The following is a 17,611-nucleotide window of genomic DNA, read 5'->3' as shown; positions in this document are numbered from 1 at the left end:
GTACCTCTGATGTGAAAATGTGATTAGTAACTGTGATTCTTCTTCCTTTGCCTCGCTTTTTAAACCTGCTGTAAGGAACCTGGGAGTTATTTTGGACCCTGGTCTATGTTTTGACCAGCAGATTGACTCTGTAGTCAAGCTGAGTTTCTTCCAATACGCCTTTTAACTAAAGTTAAGCCCTTCCTCAGCAGGAACGATCTTGAAATGGCTATCCATGCTTTTATCAGTTCTAGGTTAGATTACTGTAATTCCTTGTACTTTGGCATCAAGCAATCTTCTCTCTCCTGCCTCCAACTGGTACAAAATGCTGCAGCACGTCTTCTAACCAATACCCCCCGTTACAGTCACATCACCCCCGTTCTTCTTTCACTACACTGGCTCCCCAGTTAAATTCAGGATCATTTTAAAACTGATAATGTTTGTTTTTAAAGCTATCCACAGTCTTGCTCCAGTCTATCTGTCTGATTGTATAAAGCTGTTGGATGTTCCTTTTTCTAATTTTAAACAGCGGGGGGATCGTGCCTTTTTCGATAGCGGCCCCGAAATTGTGGAACTCCCTACCCCCTGAACTACATTTTATTAATGACTTGGAACTTTTTAAATCACATCTTAAAACTCATTTATTTAGACAGGCTTTTAATATTGAGTAACTTTTGCCTTTTGATATGCATTTTAAATTTTGTGTTCTCTTGCTTTTGTATCTGCTATGTTACTCTTTGTCACTTGTAATGTAATTTATTTCTGTAAAGCACTTTGATCATCTTTCTGATGTTGTAAGGTGCTATATAAATACACTTTATTATTATTATTATTATTATTATTATTATTATTTCACTTCTTCAAGCCACTTAAAGAGTTCCTATGAAACAGTCCAGGAAAGCATGCTCAGAAGTAGACATTATATTCAAGGGTGCACACAAAAAAAATGATTGAAAATCTGGGATACCTTCTCTAACTTGATCTTTTCTGGTTCACAAAACAAATCCCAGTGTAATTTAAGAGTGTAACGCACCAGGAATCACCTGCAGAGGTCACTGTGTCAGTGCTTTGATGTAGACCTGCCATAGACCTGGCTTAACTGATGTTTGAGGTCATAAAATACAACAGAAGGATAGACACTCTCTGATCATTTTTCATTCAAACTTGTTCTTTTGTAGGCTGTGCTTATAATCAAGTGTGGATTTTATAATGCAATTTCAGTTAAAAGCCTTGCTGGTTCTCCAATTAGATTTTGATTCCAGAGAAAACTCACTTATTAGTTGACCAAACATAATAACCAGCTGTTAATTGCACCACCATCAGTGCGAGGCCTAAAGGGAGAGGGGTGTGTAGTCAGTTTGCCAGCAATGCTCTACACACGCATGCTGAAGGAGATTTCTTTGTCTTCCTCCTTTACCCAAACCCAGACAACGCGGTGGTTAATAAGAACATGTGCGTGTGCTCGTGTGTTTTGTAATGTGTGTGTTTCCCCCTCGTGTTCCGCTCCTCTCCTCTTGTTGTCCCGCGCGGGCCTCTCAGTGAGCCCACTATAGCCTGCCAGCACAACTGACCTGTGGTAAGGGGGAAATCAATAGTCAATTCCATTTTGCAGCCAGCGTGTGACAGGTACTAGATAGGAGTGGATTGGGTGCGTGTAGGGAGCAGGAGCGTGGGTTGGAGATTGTCTGACCCCCCTCTTCTCTCTCTCTCTCTCTCCCTCTGACAGTGTCTCGCTGGCTCGCTCGACCAACCCTCTTGGTAGAAGCAGAAGTGCAAGAGGCCATACTCCTTGGTGTACAACAACTCAGGGGTATGTAGACGAATTAAGCGTCATCCAGTGTGAAAGCTGAATATGACCAATGATTGTAACGGTTACAGGATCAATTTTAAATGCCAAGCAGCATGAGAATCTAACTTGTTAAACTGATATAGACATTTTGCAAGAGAAACACGCAATAACATGACTAGGATTCACTCTAATTAAATACATCTGCCTGGACACGTTGTTCTGTGCTATGCAAATATGATACATAGGTCTACAGATGTTAGGATTACAACAGTGATGGTGGGATGCACCTTCCACACTGCCACTTTTCAGGACATATGTTTCTCAATCTGGGAGTTATAGTGATACTGTGGGCAGCTAGTAGAGCACACATGCTTCAGGCTACATGTCAGTCTCAGAGCTAGATATACATTTTTAGACATGTGAGCCAGTGTGGCCCAAGCCTTAGGGATTGCAGTGTACTGTATGTCAGACGCCTCAGTCAGATGGTTCACCACTTTGGTCCTGACTGAGTCGTCTGACTGACTTCCTCTGAGGCTGACATGTTTGTTTGTATTGCAAGACATCTTGACAATTATCACATGGAAAGCCACAATGATAGGCTACACACAATATCCATGATCACAAATTGTTACTTTTTCAGTACTTTGATTTATGTCCAAATACATGCAGTGTATTTCTGTCACTAATGACATGCTCAGATGTACTTTGTGTTTTAGTCAAAGAATTTCCCTGATAAACAGCAGCTAAATTCAGATTAACATCAACTTTATATCCGCTTAACAGTTCAGCCTTGTACTTATCAGTGTTAGCATGCTGAGAATAGCATTATTTATTTTATTCAGCTAAGCCAGGCCAGCTCATACCGCTTCTCATAGCTGCTATTGGCTGTAGTATTTAGAAAAAAAGGTCCAGGAGACGGATGATTTCATGGTCTGAAACTGGTAAAAAAAAAAAAAAATCAAACGAGGACACTTGAGTGAAGATTTTCTTTTTTTTTGACAGCTGACTCTTTAAAAACATTTATATGTATTCAGATTACAAGTTATAAAGTTAATTTAGTTTTTACATGACATAGGCTATTTTTCACTTAAACAAGTTGGCAAAACACGTAATGACGTTTTAGACCTGAAACTATATGACCCAGCTTTAATAGGCTTCTTACTGAATACATTCAAAGACAAACATGGTCCAGTGATCGGTGACTCAATTTTGTGGTTGTAGGGCTGATTTCACAACAGTTTCAGGCGCTGTTTGTGAGTATTCAGGGTACAGTTTGTTCATGTTTGACACAGCAGGGTTGGGCAGAATAGTGGGAATTGCAATTGCTCAACAAAAGGGGGCAATTGAAAAACAATATATTTTTAGAAGTGATTGTAGCCGTGCATCTATGATGAGCAGAGGCCTTGATTGCTGCAGTTGTGATTGCAGTTAACTACTGTAATTCTCTGTGTAACATTGGATGGATATGAAAGGATATATCCAGCAGTGACTAATTTGGGGTTAGTCACATCTCTAATGTGAATAAGAATCTAAAGAGGAGACAGCGTTATATTAAGTACAGAACAAGGGCCGTAATCAAACCTAGCAAAGCTTCATCAGTTCAGCTTAGCTTCGGGGCCCTCAGCTAATTTTACTGCTCACTGAAACGTAGCATGTAATACCCAGTGGATGGAAAACACTTTGTTCATTACTGCTGATTAGGAAAAAGATCAAGCAAAATATGTCAATGCATGATAACCAGTTAATGTAATTTTAATTAGTGCTTGCGTTTTCCCTTCCTCCTGTTGCTACCTATTTAGAAACCTACCGCCGTGTGCCTCTTGATGAACAGTTAGCTTCCATTATCTGTTTGAGGGTGGCAGAGTGACCGGGCAGGGATACAGCTGTTAGATTAAAAGTTGAGTGGGTGAGCTCACTGACTCACCTCGCACACCATTTGAATTGAAGCGTCAGCCAGAGAATCATTTTACAATTTAATAAGCTAATAAACGTGATATGGCAAGTAGTTTCAAGTGCCCTTGGGGGGTCAAAGCACAGTTTACAATCCTATTTAAAAGCTTGTTCTATTACCATGCTCACAAAAGGCTTGGACAGACGCAGAGAGGGAGATGGCAGCTTTTTGAGGCAGGCTGAGTGATACAGCAGATCCACTATTTAAAAGGTCACATTCAACACAGAGGGGTCAGGCCAAACCAGACTTGCTGCGTTACTCTGGACGGCTCTTCAGAGTCAAATTGAAGGGCATTTGACAGCCCCCATAATAACACCTTGTGGAGAAAGACCATAAAATAAAGTTGCTTTGTAGTCACAGCAGCTCAGAGACTTTTATAGGTCAGCCTCCATCAGCAATCACAGTCCTACAAAGCCAATATCTAGTCACTGAATATTTGGTCAGAGCTGACTAATTTTCATAGTTATAAAACGATGGACAACAAAACATTGAAAATTTACAGTACCTACAAAATAGACTGCTCTAAGTGCTCTTTATCTAGCTAGCTTTAATTAGCTATCACACTGTCAGCAAACCTTGTAGTTAAAGCTAATTCACCAATTTTTCATCATCCCCCCTGTGATTGAAATCGTGAAATTTTAATGCTCCAACTACATAAAGCAACAGCAACATGTAACTGCTAAAAGCTAATACTAACTAGCCAGGCTTAAATAAGATACACTTTGCGAAAAACTAGATTGACTAAGGAGAAAAAGCCATTCTTAATTTAATTGTTGTTATGTGAGTCTTTAAATTGCAGAATATCTGAAGTGACATGTCCAATATAATTTGTAGAATTATGGAATTTGATACAGATTTGATTGATTTTCCTGAACTACTCAATGATCCTCTTTCGAGAAAACCAAAACGTTGCATGTTTCTCTCCTATAACTGGGCCCCGTCAGTCATGTGTTCCTTCCTGGAAAATAGTGAAGTTTCACCAATTCAAAACAAGGATGTTGCTGCTGCTGCTGCTGCTCTGGCTGCTTGGCTAACATACACATATGCCCTTACAATCTGAACCTCTGTGAGCTCCACTGTTTCATCTTCTGCTATCAGGACTGATGAGAGCCACTCGTCCTTCTGGGTCTGCTGCAGCTGCTGTGTGGTGAGTGGCAGCCCTCTCTGATGGCTCCTTTATCTTCACATCAAGCCTTTTGCTGCTTCTTTCATTTTGATCCTTGAGACAGATTGAAAAGAGAAACTTTGCAAAACTTATTCCTGGGTGACACAGGTTCAGGCTGGAGAGTTGTATCCTGATCCAGCTGAAGGACAGATCAACTTAATTTAATTTAAAACGCTTGCTTAATCAGTTTTTTTTTTTAGCCGTTCTCTATTGTACGTGTGCCATTTATCATCTTTTGAAGTTTCCTGTCTAATGAGGCCAGCGTTTTCTTTTCTTCTTCTTCTTTTTAAACAAACATGACACCCTAAAGCAAAAGATAATTAGGATTTAAAGATAAAATTATCCTTTTAAAATAATGATGCTTGAAATTCAATGGTAAAAGTGTAATTTAAACATACTTAAAATGTTCCATAACAGCATTTGCTATGTCTAAATTATTAAAAATAATTAGTTTACTTTGTTTTTGTACATATCATGATTCACGTCATATAAGTTGTGTCAGCTGCAGTCATTATGGCACAGCTACTGTGTCACTATGGCAGTATTATTAGTGTGTTAAAATATGCTAAACATGTTTATGGTGTGACAATCCCTTTGAAAAGCGGATGTGAAACTGATGTCTTTCCTCCTCTCTAGATTTTGGGAGTTTTACAACTGCTGACACAAAATGTCTCTGTGCCATAGCTTCAAGGAACTGTTATTTCATCAATAACTGTCTTAATACACAAACAGCTCTCTTTAACACTTTTTGAAATCCATATTTAAACACACAGTGCTTAGTGTGTGAAATAAGACCAAAAAAAGGGGAAACAGTGGCAAGTTTGTCATTGCACTCTGTGTCAAGGATATTGCCAAATCCTGATAGTGGGTGTTTTGTAACCTCCAACGGGAAAGGAAACAGCGGCTATAGCAAAATACATGTTTTTCTTTTCACTTGGTGACATGACTCACTGAGAGAGAAAAAAATGAATCTAGGAAACATCTTAATGTCAACAGTTCTGCAACATGATTGGCCAATACACTGAAAATAGCAACTCTTAATTCACGCAATTCTTATTTTTAAAGAAGGCAAATTTTGTTTGTTGACAGAATACTCTCCAAATTTAATAGCATATCTACTCTCCCCTCACCACCACCCCCTCGCTCCTTCTCCTTTTCCCAGTTGCCTTTTGTCAGAGCCACAGGCAATTACCTATTAGTAGTAAGCAGAAACCGTATAAAAAAGAGAAAAAAAGGGAAAGCAGAGGAAAATGGAGGCCTTTATGCACACTGCTGATAAGAAGGAGGCAGAAATTCCATTTCCCTCACATCGCTAAACACAGACTTCACCAAATAGTTGGTTATTGTGGACTGAGGGCAGCGATCGGTCTGTGAGTTTGAGTGATAGTTACAAATTATTCAAGTAATACCTCCTCGTCTCATGGGGTCGCTTGCAATTTGACAGTCCAGACATAAAATTTCTGCTCAAAAGTGGAAGGTTATTCTGTACCAGAAATAAGCTGAATTGAACTCTCGAGAGTCTGTTGACAACATGAATTTAGATGTGGCCCACATGTTTTAGCCTCAGGAATACGTAATGTCCTTCAGGTTCTTCGACTTCTCGTCAGTGTCAGACAAGGGAGACACAAATCACAGGAAGTTTCTCAATGCTGTGGTCGCACTTACTGGCACGGCTGTTCTCAGACATGTTCATGACAGAAACAAATGACTGAAACAACTGAAGAAATTAATTAATCTTACAAAAAAAACATTGTTTCCATATCTAAGTAATGTCTAGTGGATGTAATATTATGCAAAATGTCAAGTTTCACATGTGAAATCTTCCTCTTCACGTCATGTCTTGCTTGCGAAATGTCTTAAAACCACATCTGCTCATATGCGGCACCATGGTGTCACGTAGGCCTATCTGTAAGTGTTATTGTTCAGGCAACATTTGTTGTCCAGTAATTTACTGTTGCTCAACTCCCAGCCCTGATTCAGACTTACCACTGCTTTGTCTCTCCTCTTGTTGGACACAGAGACACAGTGGAGCTGTGAAGGCATGTCTGTGTGTTATTGGTGGAGCTTTGTGAACCAACAACCAGAGTTTTAAACGTTCATGTTTGTGTAATGGTGAGTAATTCAAAAACAACACAGTCCTCAATATCCATTTGATCTTCCCTCACACCTGTACTTGTTGTACTTGTTTTACATTTTAAGAAGCAGGTTGTTGACTTAATATCAGACGTTTAATATGCCAGAAAATTGCTTCCATCTGCTTAGTGTACAAGCCCCCCCACCGCCCCTTCTGATCATGATACATGACCAATAAGCTATGGAGCACATGCCTAATGTGGATGATTACCTTTTAACAACTGGCAGTTACAATGTTCCTGTCTGCTTGGTGGGTTTATCCCTCTAATAGAAGAGTGCAGGTGGAAAGATTTGCAATGCGTGAACAAAATACTTATTTTTTTACTGTCGGCAGAGAATTGAAATTTAATTTTGTCACAACTTCGAAAGCTTTAATTTTAAAATATGTGTAATCATGCTACATAATTTTGGAGTCGAGCTGTCATGAATGTCGAATTATCATTATTCATGAGTGTGTCATGTATCGTTGCAAGGGTTGGTTTTATTCTGCTCTGCAAACAGCTTACACAGGCAGCCCTGCAGATTCTCCTCCACTGTTTCGGTGAAGCACCGAATTCATCCTCCAGGTGTCTGTTTGTACTGAGATATTATGCATTATGGAGATCACATACTTGCTCACATCAGCCTGCCATACCAAACAGTTTGAAACACTGCACTGATGGTGTCTTTAGAAGCGACAGACGGTATCACTCTCAATTCCTCCTTCACACAATGTAGCGTGTCGCTGGGAAGGGACAGTAATTCAAATATTGTTTTGATAGGGCATGAAAGTTTGTAATTTAAGAATAATGCATTTCATTTTGGCTCCCTAACAGGTTTTATCACCATGATATCCATATGGGTGTTGGTGATTGTCATGCTGGCGGCATTTGTGAACGGAGCGAGGACCGGTGAGTGTCGCTCTCAGAATGAAATAACAAATCTAAATGGAAATACCCAACCGGCAGTTACAAGGACAATTGCTATTACACCTGCTCTTCCTCTGACTCAGGGTCTGTCAAAACTCAATATAAAGCTGTTGATTTTTTTCATAACAGTAATAATTTATAAAAGGTGAGATGACTCGCATAACAAATTTGAGAACTTAGCACTTGCTTGATGTCCACTGATAAAAGATTCAACCTGACTTTGACTTGTTATTCATGACTTTTTAACTTTAGACTTTGCTTAGCGTTCAGACACATGACCTGAAAGGACTTTTTTGATCAAGTGTTTGCATTTTTGGTGATTTTTTTTTTAGATCAATCAGGTTTTTGTCTTTGAAGCATAATTGAGTGTTCGTTTATGCACGGCCTGTGAACAGGCAATCATAACAAAGAGCTAAGTGTAAAAGTAGTGAAACTTGGATTGCAAGAGGAAAGGGAACGTAGTATTGCATTGCATAATGCAAGTGTCAGATTTTAATAGAAAAGACTGGAATAGCATTCAGCAGAGTGCATACCTCCACCAAGGCCAAAAACGGACACATGAATGATTAAAATATTCAGCATTTATTGCTAATAAATAAATAGATAGCAGTGAAAACATGACCTCCTTGGTGTAGGTCATAATAAGACTAAAAATATTAAAGCAGAAGTAAGCGATATTTTTGTTTTTTACAATTTATTTTTGTGTTAATATAGTCTTAAATAGTTACATCTTCCGACAGCAATCACTTACATAGAGTGTTTGGACCGAAACACGGGTCTGTCAGTCACTCTGCTCTGCTCTGAGCCGAAGAGAAAACTTTTCTCGTATCCTACAAGTTTTATCCAATGAGGAGAGAGAACGGCATAAAGGGCTGTGTGTGCAGGGACGAGGACCAATAGATCCATGACGAGGGCGGGGGCTGCTAACTCCATCGGCTGACAAGACGTTATGGTGTGTTCAAGGTAACTCGTAACTCGTGTTTTTCCGACCTGTGAAGTGGTACCAGTTCGATCTGGTACGAGTTCACGGGTCGGAAGTTACGAGTGGCCGTTATAGTGACTTTCACAGGTAAAACAGGTCGGAAAAACACGAGTGGGTTGCCTGGAACGCTACAAAGTCGTAAGTCGTGACGTGAAGATGTAATTTACGGTTTCAAAAGCCTGCCTGGAACGCGGTATTAGCCAAAACAACCGGATCGCTTACTTCTGCTTTAATTGTAGCAGTGAATGGATGGAGTCACAGATCCAGGCTCTCCATTGCCACAAAATGTCAAATATCATTAAAATGTACAAGTTGTAAAACCAGTTTTCATTCATTTTAAAAGTAAGATAAACCTTAAAAAACAAAAAAAACAAAAAACTGGTTGATTATTGTGATTTTTTAAAATTTTGTCTTATTTGAAGGACTCGACTTGCCTGTGACTTACACTCTCAATTCTGCCACTGTAGATCTTCAACATGGCTCATTATTGTCTCATTAATGGCTCTTGTTATTGTCAGAGAACGTCACACAACCATGTGCGGACATCCGGACCTCCAGCTCAGTGGTGCCTTTGGGGTCACCCGTCACTGCCACCTGTGTCATCAGAGAAGACTGCCTTCCTGTCACTGGACAAGCTGTTCAGATAGAGTGGCGCCTTGGCGATCGCTTCGTTCCCAGCAGCCCCGTGGCCAACGAGAGCAGCAGGGTTTCGGAGGTTGTTATCCCAAGCTTTAATCACACAAGGGCGTTCCTCACCTGCGGTTTACAGACCTCTACTGTTCAAGTAGCAGGAGGAGTGGAGATCAAAGCTGGATGTGAGATCTATTTCTTCTTTTACATTTGTTCATTGCTAATTAAATGAAGCTGCCAATTTCACCAGCAGACAAAGAATTGTGAACATTTCAATTCAGTTTTTGGGACAGATATTGAATTGGTGAGTTAAAGTGAACATCAGAAATGAGAGGGTAAAAATATTGTCATTAAATTAAATGTAAGTAATCACCTTTTTCTCAACCACAGATCTGACATGTTCTAATAGATCTATGGATTAAAACAAATTTTAAGTTTATAGAAAAATAACAACATTGTACAGTATCAATCCATGACATTGAAGAGAAGCTGTACTTTCCATTTGGAACAATTGGACCAAGTACAAGAAACATTAAAGGGATACTTCACCCAAAATCGATAATTCCCCAATTTTCTACTCACCGTCATGCCAAGGAAGGGTTTGGAGAACGTTCAGAGTCATCAAAACGTTTTTGGAGTTCCAGGGGGGGTCCGGCTGGCAACCGATTTTCATATAATGGTGGCGAATCGTGCTCACTTTTGAATCGTCCAAAACACACACTATGAAATGTTCGTTGTTTTAAACCATTGGAAGTATGATGTAAACAAACATCAACAGAGCCACTGGGAGCTACTACTACAACAAGGCTAAAAACAGAGATCAAATTATTTTTTTCCGAACAACTTTTTCATGTCGCGGCTTCAGGACACTTGGGTCAGTATGGACAACGTATTTGGATGTTTCATAGTGTGTGTTTTGGACGATTCAAAAGTGAGCACTGTCCACCACCATTATATGAACTCCTCTGGAACTCCAAAAGCGTTTTGATGACTCTGAAAGTTCTCCAAACTCTTCCTTGCCATGACATTGAGTAGAAAATTGGTGAAGTATCCCTTTAATCTCACATGTAGCACTAGTCTCACAGAGCCTCACATGACAGTCGATCAAATCCACACATGATAAAATGTGGTTGTTGAATGTACATTGATTTGTCACTTTCATTTTCAACTCTATTAAAAAAAACATGGTCACTTTGTTTTTCCATCTCTAGATGCACCAGAACCACCACAGAACCTGAGCTGTCAGACAAACTTCACCACTGACACCCTGACCTGTAGCTGGGACCCTGGGCAGCTGGAGACGCACCTCCCCACAACCTACACCCTCCACACCAAGATAAGGTAATAATCAGACATACACTGAACAAACTTACCAGAAAGAAGAAACATCATTTTGGTGTCATGGATGTCTAAAGTGTCATTTACAAAATATGTCTGCGAGGTTGCGCAACTGTGTTTCCCACAATATGATTTCTTCATTTCAGGGATTTGAACAAGAACTTTACATACAAGTTACCGACAGGAGTCAACCACCATACCATCCCTCGTTCTCACTTCGGCCTCTTCTCTGAAATGGAAATATATGTGAAGGCGGTGAATGAACTCGGAGAGGCAGCTTCAGCACTCATCATTTTGGAGCCCATCAGTGCAGGTGAAAATAATAGAGTATTTAGTTGTTGAAACACTTCACAGATTGTTTCTATTGTGTTGAAACAGTAACCTCCATTGAAAGGTCAAAAGAGGTGACCACTGGAACAGTGTTCGACAGCAGTTACAGCTGTTGAAGTTATTTTCAGGATCCTCAAAGACACTTCTAACCATCTGGATGAAAAAGAATATCCATCTGTTGCATATAAAAAAAGATGTATGGCCTGTTTACCAACTTGAGACACACTTACTTTCCTTAAAAAATAGACCCAGTATTTTGCATAAAAATACAACAAAACTTTTTTTATAGAGGAATGCGACAGAAAATACAATGCCCAACTGCCACCTTTCTTCAGGTTGAAACATTTTTTCTCAGTTGACAGAACATTTTTTTCATCCATAAGATTAGAGGTGTCTCTGGGGATTGTAGGGTTACTGTCAGAGCAGCTGTAAGTGTTGTAGAAGGACTGTTTGGTTTTGATTTAAAAAAAGAAAAGAAAAAGAAAAAGAAAATACTGAGTAGTAAGTGGTAATACCTGAACCAGGCTAAATCTAATGTGAAAATGCTTGAACTAAAATCCAAATAACACGGAGTACATGCTTTCTTGACTGTTTAATTTCAGCCAAGTTTGACCCACCAAAGATCCTGACACTTGAGGCCGTGCCGAGGAGGTTCGGCTGCTTGAAGCTGAGCTGGAGCTTATCACAGCACCAGGCCTGGACGAGTAACCTCCGCCTGAACCTTGAGGTCCGATTGAAGACTGCTGACAGCAGTCAATGGAGTGAACTACCAGTGAGTGTAAATCAATCCAGTGTCAATATCAACTGAAGGTTTAGTTGATTAACTTTGGATGCAGTAGCTACAAGCACCCATATTGTACAAGTATCAGCTCTCAAGTTCATAATGTGGGCGCTGGGAGTCTCAACTCTGTATGGTTTGTGTGATCTTGTGTGCATGTTAGATCCTGGTGAACAAGACTAAACCGAGCAGAGCTGTGTACCAGTGTCGCCTGCTTCATGGCACTCGGTATTTTGCCCAGATAAGAGTCAGATACCAGCAGAGCCCTTGGAGTGAATGGAGCAGCAGCCAGTCTGGAGTCACCTTGGAGAGTGGTAGGGTTCAGATCAATTCAGTGACACAATCAGTCACTCAAACATTTTCTAATCTATTGCCTTTTCTTCCATTTTCTGCCCTTTTCAATATATGCTAATGTCATGTTCTACATCTCCCATTGCTCTGCTCTATAGCCCAAGCTGAATTGATGTATTGAGTTCTTTTCCACACACTGTGGCAGTGAATCCATAGACCTGTCTTGTATGGAAAAGTTTTACTTTCTAAAAGAGTGAGGGGAGAAATGCAGGCTTTTGACGAGATTCCGAGCTGACAGCCGTCTCTTTTGTTTTCAGCTCCCACTGGACGCCTAGACTCGTGGGTGAAACTATCAGGGGATCACATGCACAAACAAATCAGGATACACTTGTTTTGGAAGGTGCACACACATCACACACACTGCTTGACACCTGCCATAAGCTGATGGTATTTTCTGTTATAGCTCTAGTTGGGTGTGTGAGGTCTGCCTTTAAAATGCCTTCTCCCTTTTTTTTCTCCATTTTAGCCGTCAAAACAATTCCGCGGCAACAGCCAGAATGTGTCATATATCGTCTCGGTGCTAAAACTGCCAGGTGAAAAGGGAAAGGTGTGCTCCACAGCTGGGAATTACTGTACTTTCCAGCTTCCCAGGAAAGCAAAGAGAGTCTATCTGAGCGCTGTAAATGCAGCAGGGAGATCCTCCCCCACTGAAGTGCGGATTTACCAACCTAAAGGTAAAACTGACATCTTTGAAAGTGCTTCAACTTGTTTAGAAAAGGCCTCGGATATGAAATATATTTTTGTCCCCGTAGCTCCTCGGGTGATATCGGACGTCACAGTCCTTCCTCGTGATGACCAAGCCCTAGTGGTCCAGTGGAAAAACACAAACACATCAAGTGTCATCGGTTACGTGGTTGAATGGAGACCTTTGTTAATGACAGACCTCTCCTTCACCCAGTTTGAGATTGCAGACAGAAACGAGTCCAGCCTCATTGTAACAGGTATGTTTTATAGTATTTGTATTGCAGGTCTCAAGGTTTATGTGCTTATTATTTTACCGACCTTTTATTTGGTTTTCCTACTTTGTCTCATCCTTTACCACAAAAAAAGAATCAAACAATCACGCCCTAAAACCTGATTTTGCCTGTGCAAGGCCTGCCTGTACACACTGTTTTGAGTTTATGGGCACTGATCCACTCTAACTTCTTCACCTTCATCAATAGGAAGCTTTGAGCCCTACAAGCCCTATGGAGTCTCTGTGTATCCCCGGTTTAAGGATGGGATAGGCCTTTCTCAGACTGTTAATGCCTACTCAAGACAAAAGGGTAAGTCACCAAAGATGCCAAGAGAATCACACAAAGAGCAAGCAGAGGTGTGAGAGTCGGGCTGCCTCAACTTTGAAGAAGTGAGAGAAGAGTTTGCCATATGAGTAAAAAATACATGGATTGTGCAGTCAATCTGATATGTGATGGAATAATGCCCTCTTGTGGATATGAATGAATAATGATTTTTTAAAAACATAATATCAAGTGTCAAATTTTAAGACCATAAAACCACTGTGGCTGTAACAATCACTCACAATGAAGATATTTCTTTTTAAAGCTCCGTCTGTGGTTCCGAAAATACACATTAAAAAGACTTGGCAATCACATATTGAGCTCACCTGGGATGAAATACCATTAGACCAAAGAAATGGAATTATCCAAGGCTACAAAATCTTCTACACAGATGGCAAGGGACCCATTAATGGTAGGTGAAATGACTGAATGTTGGTCTTTTAAAACCTCTTTCTTTGTTGTTTTTTCTTTTCTTTTTATTTATTTATAATAAAACCTCTTTTTATTTCTAATGAATGTGGTGCTATCTGATGTCTGACCTCTTCTTTTCTTTCAGTTGTGATTGCTCACCCCGAAGAGAGAAGGGTGGTCCTGAAAGACCTCCACACTGTGTCTCTGTATGAAGTGTTCATGATGGTGAGCACTTCTGGTGGAAGTCTGAATGGGTCGACTCTTCATTTTGAAATGGAGCCATTTGGTTGGTGTCATTTTTTCCCCCTTTTTTTCCAGAGTGTGCAAATTCTCATATCAGTTGTTTGATTGTATGTATCTCTTCCCCTCTCAGATGCAGTTACTGTTGTGATGATTGTAATTGCGTCTGGTGTTGGACTGTCGCTGATGATGATTTTCATAGTCATGACTTGTTTCTCCAACCACAAAAGGTGAGATCATTCCCACGCCATGTTACAGTAGGTGACAAGCTGCAGTGTCTTTTATTCTCAACACATTTTCTCTACTGCTCATGTGTCTCCAGGCTGAAGGGCCGCTTCTGGCCAGTTGTTCCTGATCCAGCGAACAGCAGCATCAAGAGGTGGACATCAGAATCAACACAGGTGCAGAAAACAGATAAGAAAAACTGCTGCTTTGTTATTGTTTAAAGGGACAACCAGGAGTTTCTCCATCGGCAGAACGAAAAATTCCGCGACAATAAAAAAGTCTCATATTAATGTGGATGAATCTACATTGCCCACACTTGGTAATGGGCCCATTTTCAATAAATATATTGTTTTGTCTCTATCGTTATTTTGTTATTATTAGTGGTGGCGGAAATGCTGGGCGAGCCGACCAGCGTTTCCTTACTTTCGGTTTTCGGTTTTTCGCTGCCCGGCGAGTCATGAGAATAATGCCGCCAAATCGCCATTTATGGTCGGAACTACGGCGGTATCTGATCGTCTTTGAACCTCTGACTTTAATTCTTGATGCATGAAAACATGAGTCTGTCTTGCGCCGGTCAAAGAATTTCACGGTGCGCGCGGAGGCTCATAAATATAGTGTGAAATCGCTTTTAACTAAGATATTGTGTATTCATTGGATGTAAAACACTGATGACCTATTTATTTTCCTTTGGCAGGACACACATGCTTCCTGGGACAATGACGAGCCCAATCCAATTTACCTGTCCCACCTCAGCTTCCTGGACCTCCCAATGAAACTGAGCAAACAAGATGATGATCTTTGGTTAAACAGTGCAGAGGACACCAGTGACCTGGGAGAGTCCATCTGCGGTTCACCGTTCATCCCTGGATACTCCGGTTCCAACAGTGACTCGGTCCCCTACGCTACAGTGATCTTCTCCGGTCCGTGCAGCAGCCCTCCACCCGAACAGCCCCACGTCTACCTGCGCTCTGAGTCCACGCAGCCGCTCTTGGAGCATCAGGACTCCTTCAGTCCGAAATGCTACCAGAATATGTTTACTGATGGGATGCAGAGGGAGCAGTGTTTTTTTGGATCGTGTGACGATTGTGTAGTTGAAGAACAGCCGGACCCGAATGTTCTCTGGGACGACTTCCCTTTTCTACGAGCATTAGCCTTGAATGATAATCAAATTGACTAAAGTTCTACCTTGATTGTAAGAATAATTGATTTGCAAGATATTCATGGAGATCTGGGTTTGTGTATTGAATTGATTGTGATTAGCTGATCCAGCATAGCACACATAGCTGTAAATACTTGCTCCATTGAATGCTAAAAATCACATTGATATTTAATGATCATAATGCTCATGTTTTACCTGTACCAACCTTTGTAGATACAGTACATCACCTCTATGGAAACAGTTCTTATCTGAAGAAAAATTTGATTGTTGATATGACTTTGTTGTGGGTTATAGGATATGAAGAACTCAGTGCTTATTCACCCAATTAGCATCAATTAGCAAACACATCAAACATCAGGATGGGAACAGTCTCAGTGACCTTGACCATGGGATGTTTGTTGGTGCCAAGCAGGCCGGTCAGGACTGTGTGAAAAACAAAGAAAAAACATCCAGTGAGTGGCAGTTATACAGACAGAACTTGTTGACGAAAAGTCAGAGGAGAGTGTCCAGACTGGTTGGAGCTGACAGAACGTCTACGGTAGCTGAGATAATCACTCTTTACAGCTGGGGTGAACAGAAAAGCACTTCTGAATGCACAACAACACACTGAACCTTGAGGCCGTCGGACTACAACAGGAGACCATGTCAGGTTTCCCTCCTGTCAGCCAAGAACAGAAATCAGAGGCTGCAGCGGACACAGGCTCATCAAAAATGGACACCAGAAGACGGGAAGAACACAGCCTGGTCTGATGAGTCTCACTCTCTGCCAAGATCAGAATTTGATGTCAACAGCATGAATCAATGGACCCAACCTGGCTTGTTTGTGTGTCCAGACTGGTTTGAGGAATTTCCACGGAACACTTGATACCAATCAATCAATCATGTTTCAATAAAATGATGATGATTTCAGTGACCTTCAGTGGCCTCAGGGGCAGAGTGGCCTTCCTCAGTATATAAGTATGATCAATAATGAAGTGCTTGGTGAGTGTATGTGAATGTTCTCAAAAGTACTTGTATGCTGAAAGGACACGATCTAAGCAGTTTCTTTTTTAAAAAGTAATAAACTTTATAAAGAAAGAAAGGTGGTTTTCAAACTGACTGGTCATTCACCACTATACCTCAACATTTGATGTTTACCAATGATTCTTATCCGAAGAGTTGTTTTCTGTAGGGAATGGATGTGATTTAAAATGGGAGCAGAGTAGCCTGCAGTTTCCAAAACACACACTGAGGCAAAGTAAAATCATCACTCAATAAAGCAACCTTACTGAACCTGGGGTGATCCGAGGAAAAGTGAGGGGCTTTCTTTGGCAAATGGGTTTTAGACAAAATAAATCCGACTAAGGTTTTGTTGTTTTTGAGGGTTTGTTTTTTCATTGACATGGATCTTGACAGTCTCAACCTTGATTGGATGTTTACTCATTCTTTTACTTAAGGTCAACTGAAAATGGTGTGATACTTTTTGACTGTATTATAAAATATTTACTCATTTATTTCAGTGAGGTCCAAACAGCGTTACATCAATAGTTGTAAAATATGAATGTTACATTGCATAAAGGGATTCAATTTGATCAGTTATAAACAATATTATTATTATTAGGTATTGGTATAGCTACTTTTAGTCTCTTCCTTTCTGCCATTTGCGATTTCATGAGGGTCATTTAATGTGAAACAGCTACCATAGCAATTTAACATTATAGATATCCACTTTTATTATAAACAATACAGTTTAATTGTCATATAGCCTAATGCCGTATAGGCCTACATCTTTACTATTTTAATACCTCTGATTCATTGCCTTATTGCAAGAGTCTCTTTTATGAATGAATGGTTTCATATTGTTATTAAACAGAACTTGATGACAACACAACAAATCATATAGGCTACTTCTCAAATTAATATGATGTTACAGTGAGTCCATCAATTAGGCCTATTGGATTTATCCTATTCAACCTGACATCTACT

At 40.3% G+C, this 17,611-nt stretch overlaps 1 protein-coding gene across 1 annotated transcript; it reads left to right on the top strand.

Moving 5' to 3' along the window:
- The first annotated feature begins 4,645 nt into the window (after positions 1–4,645).
- LOC146972342 (granulocyte colony-stimulating factor receptor-like) lies at positions 4,646–16,694 on the top strand. The gene is made up of 17 exons (XM_085802433.1): positions 4,646–4,866; positions 6,903–6,996; positions 7,833–7,907; positions 9,426–9,722; positions 10,749–10,878; positions 11,022–11,188; positions 11,808–11,977; positions 12,147–12,297; positions 12,592–12,674; positions 12,801–13,008; positions 13,087–13,275; positions 13,498–13,599; positions 13,877–14,023; positions 14,168–14,308; positions 14,396–14,492; positions 14,585–14,663; positions 15,182–16,694. The coding sequence occupies exons 3-17, from the start codon at positions 7,844–7,846 to the stop codon at positions 15,662–15,664; spliced, it is 2,508 nt and encodes an 835-aa protein (XP_085658559.1). The 5' UTR covers positions 4,646–4,866; positions 6,903–6,996; positions 7,833–7,843; the 3' UTR covers positions 15,665–16,694.
- The last annotated feature ends 917 nt before the right edge of the window (positions 16,695–17,611 follow it).

Source organism: Trachurus japonicus, chromosome 16, assembly GCF_045865225.1.
Source record: "Trachurus japonicus isolate A0001 chromosome 16, Traja_1.0".
NCBI lineage: Eukaryota > Metazoa > Chordata > Actinopteri > Carangiformes > Carangidae > Trachurus > Trachurus japonicus.
Note: the sequence above shows the minus strand (reverse complement) of the source record. Positions and strands in the feature narration are given on the sequence as shown.